This window comes from Calidris pugnax, unplaced genomic scaffold (assembly GCF_001431845.1).
Source record: "Calidris pugnax isolate Ruff unplaced genomic scaffold, ASM143184v1 scaffold133, whole genome shotgun sequence".
In the NCBI taxonomy this organism is placed as follows: Eukaryota; Metazoa; Chordata; class Aves; order Charadriiformes; family Scolopacidae; genus Calidris; species Calidris pugnax.
In genome coordinates, this window is record NW_015090977.1 from 849,814 (window position 1) to 869,348 (window position 19,535).

The 19,535-nt window shown below is 53.7% G+C and overlaps 4 protein-coding genes across 4 annotated transcripts; 2 read left to right on the forward strand and 2 right to left on the reverse strand.

Moving 5' to 3' along the window:
- Positions 1–3: 3 nt before the first annotated feature.
- On the forward strand, positions 4–6,276 carry FAM57A (family with sequence similarity 57 member A; the record flags this gene model as incomplete). The annotated part of the gene is made up of 5 exons (XM_014953001.1): positions 4–107; positions 711–794; positions 2,875–3,088; positions 3,276–3,371; positions 4,252–6,276. Coding segments are annotated over 5 exons (768 nt in total), but the record flags the coding sequence as incomplete, so codon positions are not given.
- A 382-nt stretch (positions 6,277–6,658) lies between these two features.
- On the reverse strand, positions 6,659–10,106 carry GEMIN4 (gem nuclear organelle associated protein 4). Its single transcript, XM_014953335.1, has 2 exons — positions 10,052–10,106; positions 6,659–9,966 (listed from the first exon to the last, which is right to left on the reverse strand). Exons 1-2 carry the CDS (start codon positions 10,059–10,061, stop codon positions 6,764–6,766), a joined length of 3,213 nt encoding a protein of 1,070 aa, XP_014808821.1. The 5' UTR covers positions 10,062–10,106; the 3' UTR covers positions 6,659–6,763.
- A 174-nt stretch (positions 10,107–10,280) lies between these two features.
- Positions 10,281–16,445, reverse strand: GLOD4 (glyoxalase domain containing 4). Its single transcript, XM_014953334.1, has 9 exons — positions 16,113–16,445; positions 15,801–15,850; positions 14,944–15,064; positions 13,988–14,132; positions 13,643–13,779; positions 13,228–13,314; positions 12,877–12,990; positions 12,703–12,789; positions 10,281–11,547 (listed from the first exon to the last, which is right to left on the reverse strand). The coding sequence occupies exons 1-9, from the start codon at positions 16,200–16,202 to the stop codon at positions 11,482–11,484; spliced, it is 897 nt and encodes a 298-aa protein (XP_014808820.1). The 5' UTR covers positions 16,203–16,445; the 3' UTR covers positions 10,281–11,481.
- RNMTL1 (RNA methyltransferase like 1) lies at positions 16,283–18,907 on the forward strand. Its single transcript, XM_014953333.1, has 4 exons — positions 16,283–16,539; positions 16,834–17,078; positions 17,493–17,660; positions 17,865–18,907. The coding sequence occupies exons 1-4, from the start codon at positions 16,283–16,285 to the stop codon at positions 18,425–18,427; spliced, it is 1,233 nt and encodes a 410-aa protein (XP_014808819.1). The 3' UTR covers positions 18,428–18,907.
- The last annotated feature ends 628 nt before the right edge of the window (positions 18,908–19,535 follow it).

The following is a 19,535-nucleotide window of genomic DNA, read 5'->3' on the forward strand; positions in this document are numbered from 1 at the left end:
GCCCTTGCCTCCGCCTTCTTCCCGGGGCTCTTCATCCTCTGCATCCGGTTACTGGGCTGGGCCGCCCCGGGATGGAGCCTCAAGGAGCGCATCCTCCTCAGCGGCAGGTACGGGCGGGATCGGCGGGGGGCGACCGGGAGGGCGGCGGGACGGGATCGGGAGAGAACAGGACGGGCCGAGAGTCCCGAGCCCCGGCGGCTGGGAATCTGCAACGGCGGGAGGGGGGAGCAGGGGCCGTGGGGAGACAGAACCCCCCACGTGTGGGCAGCCCTGCCCAGCCGTACCCCCCCCTCTCCGCCCCGCTCCCGCCGTGGCGGATCCGCGGAACGGGGATGCTCCGGTGCGGCTCTCCCTCTGCCCGCGGGGAACGGGGCAGCGTTACCGTTCATCGGTGGGGGTGGAAGGGATGAGACCTGGAAACACACACACACACACACACCCCCCCCACACACACACCACCCGCCGTGTCCCCGGGTGGCAGCAGCTGGCACAGCCACCCCCGTCCACCGGCGGGGACGGAGCTCCTCCTCGCCATGGCAAGGCTTTCGGGGCGTGCACGGAGTAGGCGTCGAGTCAAAGTGGTAACAGCTCTCCTGGTGCAACCACGCCGAGGCCACCACCCCTGCTCCTCGGCCCTTCTGGGGTGACATTTTGGGGGGGTGACCCGTTCTCCTCTCCTCTCCTCTCCTCTCCTCTCCTTCTCTTTCCAGGTTGGTGTCAACGGTCCAAGCCATGATGGCAACGGTGTCGGGGATCACGGTTGTTCTTAACTGCAAGGACGTGGTGTACGACAGGTAAATCCCACCCCAGAGCCTTGCTGTCCCACCAGGAGCACGCGGAGGCTGTGCTCGGCCAGCCCGCAGAGTGTCTCATGCCAAAGCTTTGCACGTACAAAGGGGAGAGGAAAACCAGTTTCATGTTCCTCTTTCCTCCACTTTGGGTGAAGGGTTGGGCAACGCACTGGCTGGACACCCCATGAAGGGCGCTGGCTTCTTCAGACCTGGGGCTGCTCTGCCAGCACGGAGGGGCTCAGCCCTAAGGATGGGCTGTAAAATGAGCCCATCAATGAGCAAAAAATAGATGTTATCCTTTCTAAAGGGGTAGGGAGTCCCCTTGCTGGAGGGTGAAATTGCTACCGAGTCAAGCAGCTCTAGTGAGAACTGATTTTAGAGGCGCATCCCCTTCTCTGTGCCAAACGGATTCTGAAGGAGTCCAGAAATGAGAAAAATCAGTGTGGAGTTTGCTCTGAAGGCAAAAAATCACATTGTCTTGTCCTCAGTGCTCTGAGATAAACAGCCCCAGAAGTGCCTCTCGGCCGGAGCGATAGCACAATCTGGGTCAGAAGACTTAAAAACAGAGCTATTATCCAGGATAGCAGAGAAAGTTGTGGGAGGGAAGAATATAATTATGCTGAGCTGGAATTTGACCGTCACACACCAGATTTTAGGGTGACTTTTAGGGAGGGCTACCCTCTCGGTCATTGCAGGATTCCCTTTAACACACAGATGTGAAATGTTCTACTTTGCTCTAGATGGTGAGATCGTTCCAAACTGCTCAGGCCTGCTTAACAACGGCGATATAAGAAGTTACCTTTTTTGCTCTAAAATAAAATACCTGCTGTGTAGATAGGGCAGATGATAAATCCCAGAGTGACACAGATGGCAGGCGCTGCCGGGACCCCTCCTGCTCCCTGGTGCTTTCCCCGGGTGCTCTCAAGGCCAACAGCTCAATGTGAACACTTTGTGGTCGGAGACCTAGATTTTCTTTGAATCTGGAGGAAATAGAGCCCAGTGCTCAGCAGGGAGAGCGGCGGAGAATGACAGCGAGACAGGGAGCCAGGAAGCATCACAAAGGTTGCAGTTAAATTTGCCAATTTATTTACACAGGCAGACAATCATTATACTGCTGGCACTATAATTGCCCTCTAAAGCCCTGGGCAAGTTTTGCAAACACAATAGCTGGTCACTTCCCCTCCCTGCTTTACATCACTTACGTCTTTTTATCTGGAATAGGAACACATGCAACAATTTATTTTTTTTTTTCTTGAGATGGCAGGAGAGCAGAAGCAGATTTTATTTGGGCCTCAAGCTACATTTCTTTAAGCAGCAGTGTAGGGTGATGGTGTGGTGCTGTGGTGGTTGGGGTTGGTTTTTTTTTTATCAGTATGATTTCACTCAGGACTTTTTAAGGAGCCTGGTGTCCCTGCAGAGCAGGGCTTGCTGCTGCCCGGATTGTGCAACCGGGATTCCGACATGCTTTGGGAACAGGCAGCTGCCTGCAATTATTTCCCAACAGACAAACGTCTCGCGGGGGTTTATTGCCTATATTAGATATTTTGCGCTTCGCTCTCCGAAGTCCAGGCCAGGCAACTATGAGCTCTCCGAGTGCTTTCCAAACACTCCCCGGGTTAGGCAGCCAGCCCAAGCCTCGCGGCAGGCAGAAAAGACACGCTTTTGGAGGTTTTCTCCTGCCAAGCATCAGCTCTGCGTGGCCCAGGGCTGCTACAAATGTGTTGGATTAGTGCTAGATGCTGAGGGGTGCTGTGCCCCTGGCCCCACGTGGCAAACACCAGGCTGTGGGGCTAATCAAGATCCTCCCCGTTAGCACTGTGTTTGTGCTTGGCTGGGCCGAGCTCGGTGCCTGGCACGGCCAAACACGACGCGGGGGCAGCTCCGAGGAGGCGTCCTCTGCACATACCAGGTACCTTTTCTCTGCTGAGGCAAATCAAGTTAAATTTTGAAGCTGATGGTAAGCTGAGAGGTGTCAAAATCCCCTGCTTCCGTTTCAGACCTAAAGACTTTCTCCCCCCGTTCAGAGCATCGCGAGGTGCTCAGAGCCGTTGCGATGCCCCTGTGTGCGCTGCTCCTCCCCTAGGCACTGGCTGGCTGTGGAATACATCTGGGTCCTCGTTCCCTACATGACCTACGACATTTACGTCATGTACCTCTGCCACTGGCACAAGAGCATGGACAAGGGAGTGGCGGAGAAGAAGCACTCGCTGGCCAGCATTTGGAGCTTCCTCCTGCAGGAGCGGCTGATGGTGACCCACCACCTCTTCATCCTCATCGTGCTCACCCCCATCACCCAGGTAAGGGCTGGGCACGGCCGCTGTGAAACCCAGGCCACGAGGAGCCCTGCGTGGCTGCAAGGGCTTGCCTTCGAGGCTGTGTCTGGCAAAGCATCTCTGCTGCCTGTCAGGAGCCTGTGGTGCTGGGTGTTAGATCCCGGCCACCTCTCCGGAAGGGGCCCGTACTTACTGCCAGCTTTATTTGCAGCATTTCAGGGGAGAACTGGGGGACTTCTTCGTGGGCTGCATCTTCATCGCGGAGCTGAGCACACCTTTTGTATCGCTGGGCAAAATCCTCATGCAGGTAGGTGAGGAGGGTTGGGGCTCAGGTCTGGGAACCTCACAGTGGTTTGTACCCCTTCCCTGCTCCAGGCTGCCCTTCTCGAGGAGGGTTGGGGCTCAGGTCTAGGAACCTCATAGTGGTTCGTACCCCTTCCCTGCTCCAGGCTGCCCTTCTCCATCAGCCCCTGTTCACGCAGCAGCTGGGCTGGGGGTCCCAGGGGCTTGGGGGGTTTCAGATGGGGGGACCCCTAAGCTCCTCTACACTGCTGCCTTCCTCCTTGCCTCCTATTAGGTTCCTACCCCTTTCACCAGTAAGCAGCACGCCCAGTAGCATCCCCAGACTGGGAGCTGTGCTGTGTCCTGGTGCTGCCCCCTCCTGTCGGTACCTCCCCCCTGCACCCCAGCCCTCTCCCCCCCAAAACCTCCCTCCTCCATCCCTTCCCACCTTGCTTTCCTGCTCCCTCCTCCATCCACGCCTGCTGGGTGCTCATCCACACCTGCCTCACATCAGCCCCTGTTCACGCAGCAGCTGGGCTGGGGGTCCCAGGGGCTTGGGGGGTTTCAGATGGGGGGACCCCTAAGCTCCTCTACACTGCTGCCTTCCTCCTTGCCTCCTATTAGGTTCCTACCCCTTTCACCAGTAAGCAGCACGCCCAGTAGCATCCCCAGACTGGGAGCTGTGCTGTGTCCTGGTGCTGCCCCCTCCTGTCGGTACCTCCCCCCTGCACCCCAGCCCTCTGCCCCCCAAAACCTCCCTCCTCCATCCCTTCCCACCCCGCTTTCCTGCTCCCTCCTCCATCCATGCCTGCTGGGTGCTCATCCACACCTGCCTCAGTGGCCAAGGAGCGATGGGGTGCTGCTCACCCAACACTCACCCCACCTTTGCCTTCTTCCTTCCCCAGCTCAAAATGCAAGACACGCTCCTGCACAAGGTGAACGGGATCCTCATCCTGGTGACCTTCTTCCTCTGCCGTATTCTCCTCTTCCCCTTCATGTACGCGGCCTACGGCAGGCAGGTGGGGCTCCCCATTTACATGGGGCCTTTCCGCATCCCCCTGCACTGCAACATCGCCAACGCCTCCCTCATCGCTCCCCAGCTCTACTGGTTCAGGCTCATCTGCCGCAAAGCCGCCCGCCTCTACGGCAGCTCGCCCGCCGACAAGAGCAGATAACGGCTGGTAGCCACAGCCCAGCGTGGGGGGCTAAAAAAAGGCTCAGCCCCCTCCTCCCCAGCTCTTCCACCCTTCCATGCCAGCGCTGCGGGGACCATCGTGGAAGCAGAGGGGCAGAAGCAGCGATACCACTGGGCTTTTTTAGCTGGAAGCAGCCTCGCCGTCTCCACCGCCGTGCCAGGCAGCACCAGCCTGGGTTCAGAAGGCTTTCTTCCCACGCTGCTCCAGGGCCTCGTGTCCTCCCACCCGTGGGAGCTGGGGCAGGAGCCAGCGAGGAGGAGGAAGCCTGCCCATAAGCACGACATTCCTTCTGGGATTCAACACTGTGGCCTCGAACTAACGGTTACACGAGAGGGGTTTGTTACAAACCCCCCCCCTCCCTGCGTCTTTCAGGGCTGACACCAGACACCAGCACTGCAGCCAGGAGATGATGCATGCCCAGCCCCACACAGCAGCCCTGGGGGCTTGGGGAGCCCTGTGCTGGACCTGCCACAGCCCCAACTCACTCCTCCAGCTCTTGTTTACAGCCTCCAGGCTGTGGCACGGTTCTGCACAGCCTGTTCCTGACCGTTACCCACTTCGCCTCTACACTACAGCAGCGTTCAGCCTCTCACCTCCCACTGCTGCCGGGATCAAACTCATTTAAGACTCTACTTAACCCAAAGGTGCTTTTCACTACAACCATCTGGTGCCTGTGGCTGACAGTCCCGGGCTCGGGGGGCTCAGGTGTCCCCAGGAGGCTGGAGGGGAGAGAAGCTCATGCCAGGATAGAGAAAACGGTTGTGCTGATTCAGAGCAATGCTGGCAGGGCAGAGCACCCAAGGCTGAAGGGCAGGATGGGGACAGGAGACTGCTAAGTCCCCATCTCTGGGCACTATGCAGAGCCCTTTGTTGGCAGGGGATGCGACTTTCAACCCTCTCCCCTAACTGCAGTTGCTTTTACTTGCCCCACGTGCCCCCAGCAAATATGTGAAAGCCTGAATAGCACACCCTGCCCTGCTCTCCCACCCCGTGGTACCGGTACATCCTGAGCTCCGGTTGTACGGTCCATCTCACTCCCCCGCAAGGCGAAGTCTGCCAGGGAGGGAACTGGGTCAGCACAGGAGGAAACGGCAACGCCAGAGCAGGGCAGAGCCGTGTCCTTCATCAGTTTGGCCCATTTCCACCTTCAGTCACAGCAAAACGGGGTCAGGCTGCCCGGTTTGCCCTGCACAGGCCTGAGCGGGTGTGTGCCCGTCAGACAGCAGCAGTCTGGTTCCTTCCCTGCAGCCAGCACAAGCCAGGGCACCCACCTCCTCCCTCCAGCCTCCTACACTCACCCGGGGTCCCCCTGCACCAGCACAGCCCCCCTCATGCCCAGAGACCTGCAGCCACTCTGTGCCTTTCATTCCGTCTAAAAAACAACGGCTGGAAGGGCCGAGGACCCAGTTACTTTTGGGTGTCGGATCTCGCCCCAGCCACAGCTGTGTTCTGGAAAGACTGAAATAAAAGGGGCTCTACCAACATGCACTCGGTTATTGCAGAAACACTACTGTCACCTTAACCACCCAGACCAGCTGATTTTATAAACTGCTTGCTACCTGTTAAGAGATGTTTGTATCTCGCTGTTTTCATTGCGAATAACGTGCCTTATGTAAGGAGGACAAAAAAAAAAAAAAAAAAGCCAACGAGGCATCTCAGTTTGCACTAACACTGCCCTATTTACTGTTGCACCTATCAGAAGACCAATAAAGATTTCCTCTCTGAGTCACACCACTGGCTGTCTCTCCCACGTGCCGTTCGTTTCTGGGTGACAGGCAGGGTTACCGCTGCACACCCACCTCCGGGCAACGCGTTATTTATTTCCAAAGGCACCTGCCTGTCCTGAACTCACCCGACTCGCTACCACGTGAACCCAACAACCCGCCCAGGACTAGGAGAGGGCCAGCAGCAGGGAAGCCGGAGGGAAATGATTTCCCTGATGCTGCTAGAGGCTGCCAGGCTCTCTCTCTATAAATCCAGGTAAGGCTGGAGCCACCAGAGCAGCAGCCGGGCTCTGGAAGAGCTGTTTGCACAGCTGTTCCTGCTGGAAAATGAGAGTGGCTGCTCCTACCCATCTCTACATGGCCCCTTTGTGGCTCAGACAGGTTGGGAGGAATAAGAAAGAAAATCAGAGAGGGTTTATTACAGATCTTACAGCTTTCCATGAAAGGGGTCCCCTGAGGCAGGGTCAGTGCTCTCCTCCATTGCCCTCTCCAGCTCCTCAAGCTGGTTCCCCGACCAAGCGGGCTCCCAGCTTGCTGAGCTTCTGCAGGAGAGGGCCACGCAGCGCCTCGTCACCGACGTTGTCCGTGATGGACTCCAGGAAGTGCTTCTCGTTGGCTCTCCGCAGCGTGTTGCTGGGGGACGTATCGGCATTGCTGAACCCCTCGTACTGTGATAGGATCTCCAAAGCCACCACCACCAGCGGCTCGCTGCACCCCTTGTCGGGCAGCATGGCAGCAACGTGCAGCAGGTGGCAGAACATCTGGATGCAGATGAAGGACACCTCCTGCGTGGAGGTCCTGTCCTCGGTGGGGTGCGAGGGGGGCCCCGCGGTCTCCTTGACGGAGCCCAGCAGGTCTGTCATGCTACTGCAGTAGAGCTGGACCACATGGAGCCAAGCCTCTGCCGGCAGCCAGGTGGAACAGCTGGAGCTGCAGAGGAGCTGGAAGCCCCGCAGGAAGAGCACGGAGAACTGGAGGTAGCAGGCAAACGGCCGGAGATTGAGCAAGGGCATGTACTGTACGTACTCCAGCGTGTACGGCACGTGCAGGACCTGCCTCTGCAGCAGGTTTTCAACCACCTGCATGAGTCCCTTCCATTCACTGTGGCTGCACCAAGGGAGGACCTGTATAAGGGCCACCAGGAAACCTTTGCTGAAGAGATTAACTTCTTCAGGGTTGTCCACGTTGACCGTGAGGAGCGTCAACATCGTTTCCCTGAGCGCTGTGGACACACAGCAGCACTCCATCCACGCCAGGAGCCCGCTGCCCGGTCCATAAGCTGGCAAAGGCTGGGATGTCCACTCATCTTCAGGAAGCGTACAGACCTCAAACAGCGTTGCTGGGACCTCATTCTTGAAGTGGTCTCCGTAAAGCTTCTTCAGCCGGAGACCAATGGTCCAATCCAGTGATGCCACCTTCCTGTGAAGCCAAGCCAGCGACTGGACCCACAGCTCAGGGGAGGTGACAGTTTCTGGTCTTACCACCTCACAGAGCTGGCAGAGGATGTTCAGCAGCAGGTCTTTGGTCTCCAGTGAAGGGAAGAGCTGGTCCCTAGGCTGATGCCAGTACCTTGTGTAACCATCTAGAAGCCTGCAGAGGCTGAGGAGAAGTGGGAATGGGTGACAGGACTTGATCCAGTGCTCTTCTGAACAGGACTGTAGCCGTAAAACCTTACTGAGGATCTGCAGGCTCAGCTCAGTTTGATCAGAGTCTGATTTCAAATAGGGAAGGACAAAGGCTTTGGTCACCTCTGCAGGTGACACAAGCGGGGCAGCTGAGCTTGGCTGCATGAGGAAGGCCAGGAACTCAAGGAACTGCTCCTCTTCCCTCACAGTGGAAAGCCTCCCCCATACTGCCTCCTCCAGACACCTCACCACCAGGCTGCGTGGCCTGCCTGGATCATCACGGGTCTCCAGAAAGCTCAGCGCTGGGAAGGAGCAGAGGATTTGTGCAAGGAACTGGTGTGCTCCTAGGTTGACTACAGCAAGATTACAAACCTGCTTCACCGTGGCCTCAGGGTACAGCAGCATGAGCCTGGCCACAGAATCCACAGCCCTGGTCAGGCCTTGATCGGACACGCTCTTCGTGATCTGGTTGAAAGTCACATTCAGATCCTCCTGGAACCCCTCCATAACAACCGTCAAGTTCAGGGACAGACCTGGCCCACCCCAGGACGTCAGGACACCTGAGATCACTTTGTTTTTGTCAGTTAATGAAAGCTCAGTGTAACACTCCACGATGGCTTTGGTCACTTGCATCTGCAGCTCTTGGGCCTCCTTGTCTTGGCGGGACACAGCAAAGTTCACCAGTGTCTCCAGCAATTCCAAAACTAGCTCTGGTTTCTGGAAGACAGCTTTGTTTTTCACAAAGCAGTCAACCCAGTCCTTTGAAAAGGCCCAGGTCTTTTCAGAAGCAAAAACGGAGCACATCTCCACATGCCTGTCCAGCTTTTGCTCAATGATTGTCATGGCAACTGAAGACACAAGGCTGGTGCCCAAATCCTTACCCTTCAGGTTGCCACTGATCTCCTTAAGAAAATCTTTGGTGATCTGTGTCAGCTCTAAGACTACCCGTGTCTCATCCTCACCCAGGTCTCTAGTGTCCGAGAAGCAAACCAGGTTCTTCCTGAAAGTGGTAAGAGTGTCCAGAAGCCGGTAGCTCTCATAGCAGAGCTCCTCAGAGCTGTTCAGGGCACCCTGTAGCTCCTCTTCCCAGGCATGCAACAAGCTGCAGAGAAAGCCCAAGACAACAAAGAGCTCCTTACGAGAGAGCTTGGCCGTGGACAAAAGGTTCAGGCTTCTCTCTGCTTCCTTCACCTTCTCATCCAGCCCCCTCTGGTAGAATTGGCTTTCAGTGTCCCTGGTCCAGAGGTTGACCACAGAGCTGACCTTGTCCAGGTACTCTGCAACAGGGAGGGTGCTGCCCTCTGGCTCTAGCTCAGTGAACACGGACAGCAGCTCCACCAGGTTGGCCAAGGCATAGCACTTCATGCGGGGCAGAGTGATGCTCCTGTAGGTTTGCTTTAACCCCTCTATCAGGACCATGAGCAAGCTGGTGGCAGCAGGGGAGTGATTCAGAGAGCCAGGGTCACCCTTGAACCTCTTTGGGGGCTGGAGATCATCATCCAGAGAGGTCTCACAGCCATGCTGACGTATGAGAGCGCTGAATGTAGAGACTGTTGCGTCTTCCTGTCCCTCCTTGTGTTTCATCACCTCCCACCACACGTCCAAGAAGAACCTGATGTCTGATGGGGACGTCTCACTGGTGATGTACTCCACCAAGTGCTCCAGCTCGCTCTGGCACACATCCCGGGGCAGGGCCAGCAGCAGCTGCACGAAGAGCTGGGGCGCACCAAGGGCTTTGACCAGCTCGAAGAGGACGGTATGGTTAAGGTCGGGGATCATGCTGCCCACGGAGAAGAAGTCATCCTCCTTCCATCCCTGGTCCAGTGAGGTGGCCGGTGGGGCCGGCAGCAGGACTTTGGCCCAGACGATGGCCACAGCCTCCTTCTTCCAGAGGCTGTGCTGCAACGGCGAAGGGCAGCGGGCCCCGATCTCCCCCAGGGCGTCGGTGATGGGGGGTCCCACGCGTGGCCAGTCGCCTTTGCGCAGCTCCCGCAGCGGCCGCGGCTGGATGAGCCGGGCGGCCAGCAGGAACCCGCCCTGCAGGATGGCCGTCTCCTCGCACACGCCCCACGGCCCTGCGGGGAGACATCGTTACCTCGGCCCGTTCTCCCTCTCCTCTCCCCACCCCGACACCCCGCTCCCCCCGGTTCCCGCACCCACCGGGCTCCATGGCGGCGGCGTGGTCCACCCGCGCCCGGCGCGCTCTGACCTCACCACCGGCAGCCCCGCCCGCTCCCGCAGCGCCCCCTGGCGGCCCGGCGGTGGTGGCGCCGCCGCCTGCCCGCCCGCCTCCCCCGGCCATTAATTTGTCGGCGGGAGAAACCGAGAGCCTAATTAAAAAAAGAGAGAGGGACTTCCAGCCGGCAGCTGTAAAAAAAGGCACTCAAACTGTCCACCTGAATCGCTTTTATTGGTTTAAGGGCGACACCAGCGAGCGGCAGCGCCGGTTTTAGGGGTGTAACTGACACATGACATTTTTAATTTGATCAGTACGCGACGGAAAATCATCATCCAACTGGAATCAAGAAACTCAAGCAACAAAAATCACAGAGAGGAACTTTTCCTGTTTGAACTCGGAATATTCAGAACAAGTGCTGGCGTGCCCCGGCAACTGCTAACGCTGCTGATTTTGCCTGCTTTTCTCCGTGACTTATTTAAGGTTTTCATCAGTAACGATTACACAGCGGGCAGCGTGCCTGGCGTGGACAACGCTGGCGATGACTCCCTGCACTCCCAGCCCTTATTCCACTAACGAAGGCAGAATAAACCCTTCCGACAGAATAAACCCTTGAACTGTTACTAACAAAGGCAATTTCTCATCAAAAGCTAACTGCAAACCCACAATACACTTATTTCAAGCCTCCTCCCGGCACCTCAGGGACAGCGCGGCGCTGCTACACGCCCTGACGCACAGCTCCGATCCCACCTGGAATGTGGAAGGAGACAGGTACACGGGAGCTTGGTACAGGGTGGAAACCACCACATCAATGATGTGCCCCCACTGAGAAGCACACCACAGGCTTCTCAAACAAACATTTCGCCTCAAAAGCAGAGGAAACACCTTGGAATGAAAACAGGGTTTGCTCCAGAGCAGGATATTCACGTGCTTTAGCAAGGCAATTTTTCTGTTCCCAGTAAAGAGGCATTCACTACAACAGCTCAACTCTGACACTTTGCCTGCGAGACTCACAGCCACTGCCACCTGAAAATCTCTTCTCTAAGCTGCAAATCCAGGATGGCTGAAGTCACTTCATTAGATACTCTAATAAACCCAGCAACTTCAAGTATAACAACAGAGAAATGTGAGTTTTTCCTCTTAACTGACGGCCTGGTTTTGAAGCCACGTGCTCAGCCTGCTCCTTTTTGCAGGCTGAGACATATTATTAATTTTTTTTTGGACGGAGAATATGCCATTAGTTTGAAAATCAGAGAGTTGCAGGAAGAGACACAAGCTTAAATCAAAGAAACTGACTGCATGGGACGTTACGGCACCCTCTTGCTGGGAGGGAAAATGTAACACGTTACATGATTGGCGTTTCGCTCGGATAAAAACCAAGGCACGAACGAACAGTCCAGTCCCTTTTCCCCAGCTAAGCAGAAGCCTTCTTCCTTTTTTTCTCAGCAAACCATTTGTCACTGTCGTCCGCCGCCATGGCCTGCACGAACAAAAGCGTTGACATGTCACCAGACGCCCGGCTGCTCGCACTCACCAGCCTCTCCCACAAACCCAGACACTTGCTCATGTGGAGGAAAGCTATTCTGATGGTTAAGTTACTTTTTTGACATACTGATAAGGAAAACAGACACTGAAAACTGATGTTCTCTGCCACAGCAAATAAAGAGACTATCTGGTAATACGAGGGCAAAACAGGATAGTTTAAGCACAGCCTTCCCACAGAGCTCACACTCCACACCAGAGCCCCTCTGCCTCAGGAGGATGTCCAGCTGCACTGATTTTACAACAGCTCACAAATCATTTTCTGGAGTAATTTACAGCAAAGTATTACTGACGTGTCCAGCAAGACATAGCACCACCTAATTGCCTGGAAAACTCTAGCCAGGATGCTAAGTGAACTTGAGCTGAGAGACTGCAGGACTTGCTCAACAGAAAAACTCCACATGGAATGAAAATTAACATTCTACGGGGGTCTATAATCAGGAAGAAAACAAATGTCCAGAGAGCATGACTTACATCATCTAACAATTTATCACCATTAGGGTCCACCTTGGACAGATCTCGGAATGCTTCATCTCCCACGAAACAGATTTCATGGCCATCCTAAAACAAGTTTAGCAGCAGGTAAGTTAGATAAACGGCAGAGAGAAATTTAAACCTAATTTAATTGCTATTTCCAATACTACTCACAGGATCAGCCAAAATAATCACTTGCACTGTGGCTTTGCCAGGTGTGTCCAAGCTAACCAGAGGCGTTAAGATCTTCTGATTCTCCTTTTTCATCAGTGCTTCAATCTTTGGCAACTTAAATGGAAAACAAAAATCAACCCAGTTAGGTGAAGATCAGATGCATTCAGGTCATTCTCATTTACAGTTCCCTGTTACCCACAATTCCATGACATTCCCACTGTGACAATTGCAAACAAAGTATGTGCTTGCCAAAGCATTACTGACATGTCCAGCAAGACACAGCACCATGCAGTTGCCTGGAAAACTCTAGCCAGGACACTAAGTGAACTTGAGCTGAGAGACTGCAGGACTTGCTCAACAGAAAAACTCCACATGGAATGAAAATTAACATTCTACGGGGGTCTATAATCAGGAAGAAAACAAATGTCCAGAGAGCATGACTTACATCATCTAACAATTTGTCACCATTAGGGTCCACCTTGGACAGATCTCGGAATGCTTCATCTCCCACGAAACAGATTTCATGGCCATCCTAAAACAAGTTTAGCAGCAGATAAGTTAGATAAACGGCAGAGAGAAATTTAAACCTAATTTAATTGCTATTTCCAATACTACTCACAGGATCAGCCAAAATAATCACTTGCACTGTGGCTTTGCCAGGTGTGTCCAAGCTAACCAGAGGCGTTAAGATCTTCTGATTCTCCTTTTTCATCAGTGCTTCAATCTTTGGCAACTTAAATGGAAAACAAAAATCAACCCAGTTAGGTGAAGATCAGATGCATTCAGGTCATTCTCATTTACAGTTCCCTGTTACCCACAATTCCATGACATTCCCACTGTGACAATTGCAAACAAAGTATGTGCTTGGTATTATTTTGTTCTCATCTGAGGTATTTTGCTAATGCTTGAAATTAGCCTCCCATAAGTCAGCTCTGGGTAATGAAAGGGATAAGGGAAATGTGATCATCACCTCATCCTTTGCGCAGGAGAAGGCGATGCGCCCAAACGCTGTCCCGTGATCCACCGCTCCTCCAACAGCCTTCAACTCCAGCTTGCACTGAAAAGTGGAAAAAAGAAAGCCTGACTTGCAAGGAAGCTGTTCTCAGTGCTATGTTCACTCCAGCTTTTCACTGATGCAAATAATTTTATAAAATCACCCATAAACATATTTCCCACACGCCACAATTACTGGAGCAAACCACAGCTTTTTTTTTTAAAAAGAAATGCATTTAAGTGTATGCAAGCTTTAATTTAAGTGCACAGAATTAAGTGCTTTAATTAAGAGCTTTTCTTTCCTTTAAGATTTTGTTCTCACGAAATGAGAGGTTTCTACAATGAGACGCAACTCTTAAAGATCAGAACTGGAAAGTTTTTTAAGGACTAACCTGGTCATCTGCGTAGCCTAGCAATGCCCATTGTTTCTTCTCATCCTCCTCATATATTTTCATCCCGAGCAAATTAGACCAGTAGTTAACAGACTTCTGCAGATCGGAGACACCCAAGGTTACCTTTAGCACAGGATCTGAAACATCGCAAAATTTTGAGATCAGTTTACAAATACATAGACTGTAGTTTTAAACGCACAGTTTTACATTCTTGAGAAGTTAACAAAGAAATAACACGAACATGCTCCGTTTCATAAAACACCACCTAGACAATTGCACAGCCTATTCTAATTCCCAACTCGTAAATCTCTCCTGAACACCAGTAAGAGCAAGCGTGCGTTTCACCTTGCTTGACTTGTTCCTTGTCTTCCAAGTAGAACTTGTATCCTCCCGGGGCTTCAGTTTCAAAAACACCAGTAGTGACTTCTTTGAGAGGCCACCCCATCTTCTTAGCATTGCTAACGGCCCGGCTGGACACAAGTGTTATGCCCTAGTGAGAACAGAACAGGACACACAAAATTCATAGAGCAGATGCTGCTTAAGTCCTACCTTTCAATAGTCTGCCTCTACAAATGACCAGAAACAAACTGGATTATTTTTCATAACAGATGGACCATACAATCTCACAAAAACTGTGTGTCTTGCTCCTATCAAATAAGTGAAGTCTTACTGCACATCTCACATATATTTGGAATGCATTAATCTACCCTTCCTTCACACCAAAGGGAAACAAAAAGCTAAAGAATTTAAAACTCTGATTCGATGCATTTTACAGAAACAGAAAAACAAGTTCCTAACTGTTCTACAAGACTAGGTAGGCATCTGTGGCTCCAAGCGGCTATTTCTTGACACCCCGCAAACAGGGGGAAGAATATTAGCTCAGGGGAAACAACGAGCAAACACATTAAATGTATTTGTAGAAGAAACACAAGAGATCTTCACTGGCTATCAGCTAGTAAATAAAAAATAAATAAGTAATACTAAATTAGTGTTTTCCTACAAAAAGATCCTTCTTCGCTAACCATTCCACGTTACATCTGCCAGCAAAAAACAGCTCTTCTACACACACAGCAACTGAGTTGGAAGGTGCTCAAAGAAGCATTTCCCGGATCCTAAGCGAGCACAAAGCTGCTCTAGTTTCTGCTCTTTCAACTTGGAGACAGCCACAAATGCATGAATAAGAAGTGTTTAAGAGACTACACAGCATAAAAAACAACTGGTACAACTTACATGCTGAGCAGACTCCTAATCATAAAAATAGAAAATACTTATAAGATTTGGCCACTAAGCGTGGTACTTACCAGAAAGTCATTGCCCAGACAATATTCTCCAATACCATAATTGTAAGTCAATTCTGCAACAAAGTGGTTGTCTTCTGGCCCGTAGCCCACCATCGTTTTGCTCCATTTGCCATCATAAGGGCTGGAACATCCATATTTAATTGACATAAGAATTAAACACCCAGAACTGCAAGTATTAGCGTTCCAAGGAAGACATGCATCTCTTGAGTAAACAAATGGCACAGGTAATTCAGTAACCTCCCACCAAGCAGGAGCTGATACCTGTGAAGGGTTCTTATCGCAGCTCAGAACACAAGCACCTCCCCTGCCCCATCAATAGTTTTGACCTTGGGCTGCCACCCACAACCAGGTGATAAAGAAACAATTATACCTCCTTCTTAACAGCTGAGATTTTAAATGCAGAAGCTGTTCATTAGCTGTAATTATACAAGCACTTCCTTATTGCAGCGTAGGTTAGGCATCAGACTGTGTGATTTACAAAGAAAGACAAAAGCCTTGGGGGCTACCAGGGGGGGATTTTTAACTCGAGACCCTAGATAGCCCCTTGCCTGTAAAAAAATCCAATCTAATTAAATGTAATTCCAGGAAAGTTTAGAAATAGTTTTATAAAGCTGAATAGCAGTCTAAAGCAGATGACAGCAACAGCTGTGTTTCAATGTAAACATCACACAGATACAAAAAAGGGGAACTGTTGATTCTGAGGCAAGTACTTAATAAAAAAAAAAAAAGCCAAAACACTAAACCACTAAATCAAATCAACCCCTATTTTATCCATAAAAAAGGAGACCTGTCTAGTCGCGACTGGCGGATGTTTTATGAGAAACACGGCCTGGTGAGGGCAGCCAGGCCCTACTCACCCGTTGCAGCTGGCTTTGCAGCCCTCCTCGAACTCCTCGTGCCTCAGCACCTGATGGCGGAGAAGCCGAGAAGGAGGAGGAGGTCAGCGCGGAGACGCCGCCATCCCCCTTCTCCTCAGCAGACCCTTGCCGGGCCTAACGCCGCGACGGCGGCCCTGGGGCAAGGGGCAGAGAGCCGGAGGGGGAGAGAAGCCCCCGTCCTCCTCCACCGGGGCGGGGGAGCCCCGGGACCACCGCGGCTGAGGTGGGCGACCACATTCCCCCCCCCGCTCCTTCCCTCCCTTCCCCTCAGGGCCGGCCGCGCGCGCTCACCCTCATGCCCAGCAGCTCGCGGTAGAAGCGCGCGGTGCTCCCGCGGTCGCCCACTTTGAAGACGAAGTGCAGCGCCCGCCGGGCCGCCATGGCTCAGCCGTGACGTCACCCTCCCGCGCGACGCATCCCCCTCCCCGCCTCTCACGTCGCCGGGGTGGTGACGCCGCAAGATGGCGGCGCTGAGGAGGCTGGGCCGGTCCCTGCTGCGGCCCGGCCCGGTGGCAGCGGAGGTGGGGCGGCGAGGGGTGAGGGCGCTGCGGAGGAGCCCCGTGAGGGTGTTGCCGCCGCAGAAGGAGAGGAAGGCGGCGGCTCAGGAGCGGCAGAGTCCCCAGGAGCCCCCCCCGCCGCCGCCGCCGGCGGTGGAGCGGAGCTCGGCCGGGGCGGGGCTGTGGTACGAGAAGGCGGGACCCGGTGACAGGAGGCTGGGGTGAGGCGCGGGTGGCACCGCGGAGGGAGGGAGATGGGCCCGGGGCGCGCTTTGGGGCTGCGGGAAGCTCTGACCCCCCGGTGGAACCCCCCCGACAGCTGTTCGGTGTCACGTCTGCAGAATTTGGGTCAGATTGTGACACTTGGGGGTTCTAGATAGCGACTGGTATTATAATGCCGCTTACAGCCGGTCTAAAGATACCCTAGGGCCTTCCGACTTCCCAGTAGCTGGCAAACCTCACAGTGAAGGTGGTGTTGCCATCACAGCTGTTTTCTCTCATTAACTTATCTGCAGAAAAGTTGTGACTATCGCCAAATCGAAGAAGTTTCGGGATCATCACGGGAAGGTTCTGCTGGAGGGTCACAGGCTGATCAAGGATGCTCTGGAGGCAGGAGCTGTGCTGCAGACTCTCTTCTTCAGCATGGTGGGGCACCTGAAGGAGCTGCCCGAGGCAGAGCTAAAACGAGCCAACTTAGTTAAGGTGAAATTTGAAGACATTAAGAGCTGGTCTGACCTCGTAACTCCTCAGGGGCTTATAGGTAAGTTGCCTTGGAAACAGTCACAACACCGCACGAAGGGAAACTTACATCATGCTTAATAAGTAGATAACGACTATCTCTTCATAACCTTCCCCTAGACGTTCTGGCAGTGTGTCAAGGGTGGCATAATTTGAGAGAATTCCCTTTTCCTTGGCCTGCTGTGATAACTGTGAAAGTGGCTTCTAGAGTTCATTGAAAGTTCTAATGCTCATTTTTAATAACCCATTGCTTAATCTTTGCTGGGAAATAGGTATTCTTGTGAAGTGATGAACTCTTCTCAAATTTCTCTTAAGCAGTGCTTTTCCTAATGCTTTCTCCAGCTTCTCTGTAGTGAGATTTGGGCTAATTAAGTGAGAGACAGCCCACTCCTTGGGGGGTGTTAGTTAGAAGCCTGTCAGTACTTTGTCTCCTCAGGGATCTTTTCCAAGCCCAACCACGCCAAGTTGTCTTACCCTGCCGCTCAGCTAGCCGGCTCCTTGCCACTGCTCCTCATCTGCGACAACATCCGTGATCCAGGAAACCTGGGGACTATTCTGAGATCTGCAGCAGGAGCAGGCTGTGAGAAAGTGCTGCTCACCAAAGGTAAGAGCCCTTCCCCAGGGAAAAAAAGCTCAGTTTGAGTATTTTGGGGGGGTAAGGCAGGGAAAAAGAGGTGCTCCAGGATGTTGTTTGCAGGAGTTTGTAAGCAGTGCCTGGCACAGACGTGATTTTCTGTGGGCAGCAGCTACTGAACCCGTGTTTTTTGGAGCTGCTGCACTGTCACTGTTTTCCCTGCTTCCGTCTCAGGCTGCGTGGATCCGTGGGAGCCCAAGGTGCTCCGTGCAGGCATGGGGGCTCACTTCCGCCTGCCCATCATCACCAACCTGGACTGGGAATCTGTTCCCAACAACCTTCCTGCCGGTGTCCGGGTCTGCGTGGCCGACAACAAAGACCCAGGTGCTCAGGCTGAGACCGTGTCCCTCCCGAGGGCAGCCAGCGGGGCCCGCTCTGCTCCTGGCAACCTGAAACCTCACCTGAAATCCAAACCCAAGGCTGCTCCTGAGTGTGAGGATGAGGAGGGAGCAGAGAATGTCTGCATCCCAGAGCTGGCTGCCCAGTATTACTATGAGAATTGGACACAGACTCCAGTGGCAGTGGTGATCGGCGGAGAGACCCACGGTCTGAGCCCGGACGCGCTTCACCTCGCTGCCAGCACCGGGGGCAAGAGACTGGTCATTCCCGTGGTGCCAGGTGTGGAGAGCTTGAACTCTGCTATCGCTGCTGGCATCGTGCTCTTCGAGGGGAAGAGGCAGTTGCTGTGCAGGCACAAGCAGGAAGAAAGAAGGCAGAAGTTCCCTGTAGTGGGCTGAACTGCTCAAGTTTGGGTGCTGGAGAAGCATCTTTTCCCTTTGGCGTGCTGTAGAATTAATAAAGGAGCAGCTCGGGCTGTTTGGTTTGCAGTAAATGGGTATTAAAGAGCTCTGGCAGTGGCGGGGCTGTGCCTACATGAGAGTGTGGCTCCTGGCCGAGCCTGTGGGTGCTCTGGCCGCACGGTGATGCGAGTGAGAAGGGAAGGGTGGGAGCCCTCACCGTGCAGCCAGCCAGCTCCCCTCTCACTGCAGGTCTGGGGAGGCCTCACATCCCTTGCTGCGAGGTCAGGACGCAGCTGCCACAGCAGCGTTCATGCTGGCCCAGCCAGGATGCTGCTGACAGTGTGTGTCCTTCCTCTCACAGCCCCGGGCTGCGCAGCCTGGCTGTTGCTGGTGGTTTTGGGGTCAGAAAGGCCAAAGAGTGGCCACCTGAATGGGATTTGCTTGTGCTTACCAAAACTTGTGCTCTAACAAGCGATGAGAGCACCACACCCATCCTGCCGTGGGTGCCTGTGCCTAGCAGGCTGGCCCAGGTCTAGCTGCTGTGTGGGGTGTCCAAGCTCTCATGACTGTGCCACTGTCAGGAGGTGACAATGTCTGTCCCTGCGCAGCCGCTTGGGCACTGCTTGCTTCAGCAGCTGGGTCTCAGCGTGGATGAATTATGAATGAGGGAAGGGAAGGGTGGAAAAGGACCTGTGGGCACTGCTGCTTGCTGTCACCATTCCTCAGAGGGGGACAGGCACTGGCCCCCAGGGAAGGAGACCCCAGGGCCTGCCTGTCCCTCCCCGAGGGCAACAGGTCAGGTTGCAGCAACTCACCTCCATGGGTCTGGGATGTGCCACACAGCCCTGGTCACACTAGAAGCTCCTGCCCAGGCTGCCATCCAGCTTGCTGTGAATTTCAAAGTGCCTCCTCTACTCACTTCAAGTCACACAACCAGCTACTTGCTGCCAACCCGCTCTGCTGGCTCTGGTTTCCCATTATCACAGTGAAATAATTCATACAGTTTGCTCCAGAAATAGCCAGAGATGGAGATTCAGCCACTTTGTGCCCCAACACCCGTATCCAAGGCAGCACTGCCCGGGCTGGGTGTGCTGGCAGTGGCATT

What these genes read in the sequence shown, in the direction of transcription:
- GLOD4 (XM_014953334.1), bottom strand. Translation starts at nt 16,202, where the DNA reads ATGGCGGCCCGGCGGGCGCTGCACTTCGTCTTCAAAGTGGGCGACCGC. An exon ending in TCTCCTGCGCAAAGGATGAG is followed by an intron (nt 12,991 to 13,227) that starts GTGATGATCACA and finishes TTTCCATTTAAG; the next exon opens with TTGCCAAAGATTGAAGCACT. An exon ending in TGATTATTTTGGCTGATCCT is followed by an intron (nt 12,790 to 12,876) that starts GTGAGTAGTATT and finishes AACTTGTTTTAG; the next exon opens with GATGGCCATGAAATCTGTTT.
- RNMTL1 (XM_014953333.1), top strand. Translation starts at nt 16,283, where the DNA reads ATGGCGGCGCTGAGGAGGCTGGGCCGGTCCCTGCTGCGGCCCGGCCCG. An exon ending in AACTCCTCAGGGGCTTATAG is followed by an intron (nt 17,079 to 17,492) that starts GTAAGTTGCCTT and finishes TTGTCTCCTCAG; the next exon opens with GGATCTTTTCCAAGCCCAAC. An exon ending in GAAAGTGCTGCTCACCAAAG is followed by an intron (nt 17,661 to 17,864) that starts GTAAGAGCCCTT and finishes CTTCCGTCTCAG; the next exon opens with GCTGCGTGGATCCGTGGGAG.